This window comes from Alosa alosa, chromosome 6, assembly GCF_017589495.1.
Source record: "Alosa alosa isolate M-15738 ecotype Scorff River chromosome 6, AALO_Geno_1.1, whole genome shotgun sequence".
Lineage (NCBI taxonomy): Eukaryota > Metazoa > Chordata > Actinopteri > Clupeiformes > Clupeidae > Alosa > Alosa alosa.
The window spans coordinates 4172592-4177326 of NC_063194.1; the positions used below are offsets into that span (position 1 = coordinate 4172592).

A 4735-nucleotide genomic window follows, 5' to 3' on the forward strand; every position below is an offset into this window, starting at 1 on the left:
AAAAAGCCTTTCAAATATGTCAATGATGTCATTCATTAGCACAATGCTAGCGTGATATGGGCAACAACGACCCCTGTAAGAAATGAAAAGGACATAAGTACTCGTTCATTCAACTTTAGATCTAAAATCTATATTGAACTTGCATAAACTACAATAAAATCTAAGATTCTTCCACGACAAGCAGGTGAAAGAGATACATTTAGCCATCTAGCTCCATAGACCCCCATTCAACCTGCACTCGCCCGCGATCCCCCCCAGTGGAATTCTAATGGAACTGCAACCGATGTCAATATAATGAGGCTTAATAGGAAGTGCCAAGGCTCTCCGTAGACGGGCTCTGGTACGTCCACCTCGGGGTACTCTCAAGTACTCCGAGGTAAAGTGGGCGTGCCTGCCCAAAATGGGGCTATGCAGGGAAAGTCACAGACAGAAGAAAGAACTGTTTATGTCACCGACACCAATGCACCTGAGGGGTATTTCACAAACGTAGAATTAAGACATCCAAGATAAGTGATAAAGCGAGGTTTGATATAGCGTTGTCTGGTCATCCTAGCTCAACTTGTTTCACTAATGCCAATCCAGGATGAGTAGGAGCGACTATGTCAAGCCAGGTGCAAGTCAGGATGTGTGCGCATTCTTGTTTCTGCTCCAAAGTGCCCACGGTTGGAATAAAAAACATGCGGAAAATAGCGTCATTCACACACAGTGAACAACTGATTTTGATATAGACTAACAATGAAGTAAAGTTGTCCTTTTTGGAATGGGGAATCATGGCTATTTCTGTAAAACAGCAGGAGTAGGCGTGGTTGACCAACTGAATTTATGTATGCACCCACGTGTGAGTGCTTCCTTGGCTCGGCACACATCATTAAGAAAGCGCTTGCCACTGCAAAGATGCACATAGTATTATATACCTTAATATTATAGTTGAAAACACCTTTGAAAACTTGCCCCTCCACTTCCAATCAACTACAGTAGGCTATCAAACGTCTATCAACAAAAGAAGCAAACAACAAGTATCTAGGCCTATGTTAATAAGGCTATCATAATTAAAATAATAACCATATGGTAGTAGGCAGACAATCTGTTTTGTTTTGCAAGCAAATACATTTAGCAGATAGTATATAAATGGAATAAAGCTCCTTAAAAATTAGCACGGAGGATTTGAATGACAGCTAGCTGAACCAATAAGACAACATAATTACCATTAGAATTAACTTAGCTTGGCTGTTAGCCTGGTCGGGACCAGGCTAGGTGCAGAGAATAAATCCCCATGGTAACCTATGTGCCATCTCTTTTGTGAAACCAAGTCGAGGCTAAATTCATCCAGGATAACCTAAAAATCCCAGCTTAATCCCTTATCTAGGTTTTGTGAAATACCCCTCAGGAGCTAATTCAAATGTTGTTTATAATTGGAAAAGGACTAAGTAAATGATTCAAATATATTTATTTTCTGACACATATAAAAAAAAAAAAACTTTCTTTCATATTTTCATATTTCAGTTTCTTTCATATTTTACAAATTAAACCAAAATGTACAGTCAAATGAAATAACACAACATTTTGAAAATTTCTTTCAAAAGGAAAACTTTGTCATCGGAATAACAATTCAAATATAAAGCTTAATTGACTACTGTTAGCTCCACTCTTTAAAGTTTTCCTCTAAGTAGTATTGAACATTTATATTGTACATAAACAAATATAAGAGGATAAAAAAAAATAGATCACTGGAGTATGTGGGGTTTTACATTGTTATTGTCTGAATGGTCTTCAAAATATGATAAAATGTTTTTAAAAAATCCCTGACATACCAAATAAAATTGATAATAAAACAGATAGCTCTGTTTTTATTTTAGTTTTATCTGTTTTTATTTTAGTTTGATCTGTTTATCTGTTTACAATCCCTTTATCTGAGCACCAGTATGATTCAACCATAAAGGGTCATGTCTACCATAGAGACAGTCTAACCAATCATAGTCCAATAGAAACTATCGAAGTTGTTCATGCTGATTGTAAGTGGAATTGTGGAACTGTTGACTTTATAGACCCTTTTAACAAGAAAAACAAAAACAATGCTCGAACATTCTATTTTGTTCCCAATCTACTTCCGCTTCATTAAGATAACATATGGAATGTTAAAATGGAAGCCTTGTGGGAACAATTATGATGCTGATAATGGAACTCTCTTGAAACGGTCAATATGTAAACTATTTACTTTATACAAATAAAAAGCACAACAATCTGGTGCATATGGCTGACAATAGGCCTGAGTAAGTGGAAATCACCCGCCTTGTGATTGGTTAAAACCCTACATGCTTGCACTGACTATATGTATTAATTATTTAACTGTTTGTGTAGGTTATAGTGGACCATGGGTTGCCCTCTGAGAATCTGACATCTCCTCTTTCAGATGGACATTGATGAAACCTAACCTCCACACTGCACTATATGAATTAGTGTGTTCATAGTGTGTGTGTGTGTGTGTGTGTGTGTGTGTGTGTGCTGTAGGTTTTAATCTGTTTAATGGGATATTAGATGCATCATGCCTGCTGAAATTGGCATCAGACTACACACACACTGTCTTTGGTATGCGCTGGAATTTGGCCTCAATGGATCTGAATTGTGTAAGGCTTTCAATATATAATACATCCTCACATGTCCTTATTGTATGTGCATGTGTATGTCTGACTATGTGTGTGTGTGTGTGTGTGTGTGTGTGTGTGTGTGTGTGTGTGTGTGTGTGGAGGTCTGTCTGATGTATCTGCTTAGCTATCTTTGTCAGAGTTGTTTGCGGACATGACTATCCACTACACCTTCTAGTCTCCTTTATTGGGATCTCTGCTGGTTCTCGTCGCTGGCCTGAGTGGCGGGGAACAGTTCTGGATTCTCAGCCAGCGTGGAGCGAATCCTCTTCTTCTCCTTAAAACGGCCGGAGTGGGACACCTTCACGTGACGGCCCTTGGTGGCCGACTTGTCCACGATCTTCTCGAGACGGGCGTTGAACTGGTTGTCGTCTGGCAGTTCACCCTCGGGCCCATGCCCTGTGTTGCTGCCGTACTCGGCAGGGATCTCGTACAGGACTTTGGGCTCGGACTTCTTTTTCCTCAAGAAGGTCAGCTTCCACCAGCTGGGGCCCGGCTCAGTCATCTCCACACGACAGGACGGAACAGAGAGGAGGAGAGATCTATGGAGAAGAGACAAAGAGAGACTGTGTGAGAAGATAGCAAGATGGAGTGTGTGTGTGTGTGTGTGTGTGTGTGTGTGTGAAAATTGAGTTATTGACATATTTTTAATCTGTGACAATTTAATAAGGCGAGGTCTTGAAGTTGTAGGCATTTTTGGATGCTATATCTAAAGAGGCTTGTTTCACATCTCAGTATAACTATGGAATTCTAAAACTTTGAAGCTGAATCTCAGAAATACTCCGAACGCAGATAGAACCGTATAATTCCAAGGGGACAATATGGAGAGAATATGTATGGATATTCACTCATATCTCTCTCTGGTCCCTCTTTGACAATTACAATAAAAGTATTGCAAGCCTTTTAGCTCTAGAGAAGATGTTTACATCAACCTATACTTACCATGGACTGGACAGTTAGTCAGCTAGAGCGGTGACATCATCTTATCCAACATATCAAGTTGACCTAAACCCTCACCTTCACTAGTGATATGGGTCAGACCTACACCAGAGTAGGCCAGTGTGGTACCATAGATAATAGAATGTGAGTGTGTGGGGGTGGGGGTGGGTTGGGGGGTAATACACGTGAAACTTGAGCTAGCGCGGAGAAGCTAACATGGCTTTGCCATACAGATCTGGACCAGGGGGCGGTGAGAGCTCCTAAATTTTTCAGTGTCACTCAATAGGCGCCATATGGCGGTTTGCACCGACTCGGTGTTGGGTTTCAGGCCGGCCTTGTGTTTCACAAAGCCTCCTTAGCAGCCGACTCAGTTAATGAGATGAGCTAATGGCTAATCCTCGTTAGCAAGTGGGAACATAAGGCTTGTTCCTCGAGTCACAGATACGCAAGGTGTGAGGTCAAGGATGGGCTGGGACTTCTGCCACCCAGTGTGTGTGTGTGTGTGTGTGTGTGTGTAGAGAGAGGTGAAGTGGTCTGTGACAGGTCATAATTAGGGCACTGATAGATAAAACTCGTGAAAAAGTGAACATATCAAGAAAACATATATGACTTATAAACAGTATTATACTTTTTAGAACTCCATTCAGAACACCCTTTGCCAATGTGAGGAATTCAGAGAGATTCAATATTGTATTTTGTATGATTAGTGGACAATTTTGTTGGTGATGAATGGACAGGTCAGTCAAGTCAGTTTTTCGACAGTGTGGCTATGTTTCTTGTAAAATTAACGCTCTACTGATTTTGTAGTTTGTAAGCTATCAATCCTGTTCAATACAGAGACCATGCTGTTTGGTATTGGATGTATCTAGGTCCATGTGGAATAACTAAATCTTCTTCAGTGCAGAAGTGTGTGTGCATGCATGCATATGTGCACATGTGCATGTGTCTTTCTGTCTGAGTGTGTGTTAGCCTGCACTTTAGTGTGTTTTACCATAGAAACTGAAACGGATGAGTTGCAGACCCAAGGAGGCTGAATTTATTCATTTATTTGCTTAATTTAAAAGTAATAAATTAAAATTAATTAACCCTGTTTACTATCCCCCCTAAACACTCACCACACCCACACATTTACCGTCTTTCCTTTCCACTGCATG

At 40.4% G+C, this 4735-nt stretch overlaps 1 protein-coding gene across 1 annotated transcript; it reads right to left on the minus strand.

The window, feature by feature from the left end:
• Nucleotides 1–1430: 1430 nt before the first annotated feature.
• Nucleotides 1431–3236, minus strand: prr15la (proline rich 15 like a). The gene has a single exon (XM_048245845.1). The coding sequence runs from the start codon at nt 3145–3147 to the stop codon at nt 2827–2829; it is 321 nt and encodes a 106-aa protein (XP_048101802.1). The 5' UTR covers nt 3148–3236; the 3' UTR covers nt 1431–2826.
• Between the last annotated feature and the right edge of the window lie 1499 nt (nt 3237–4735).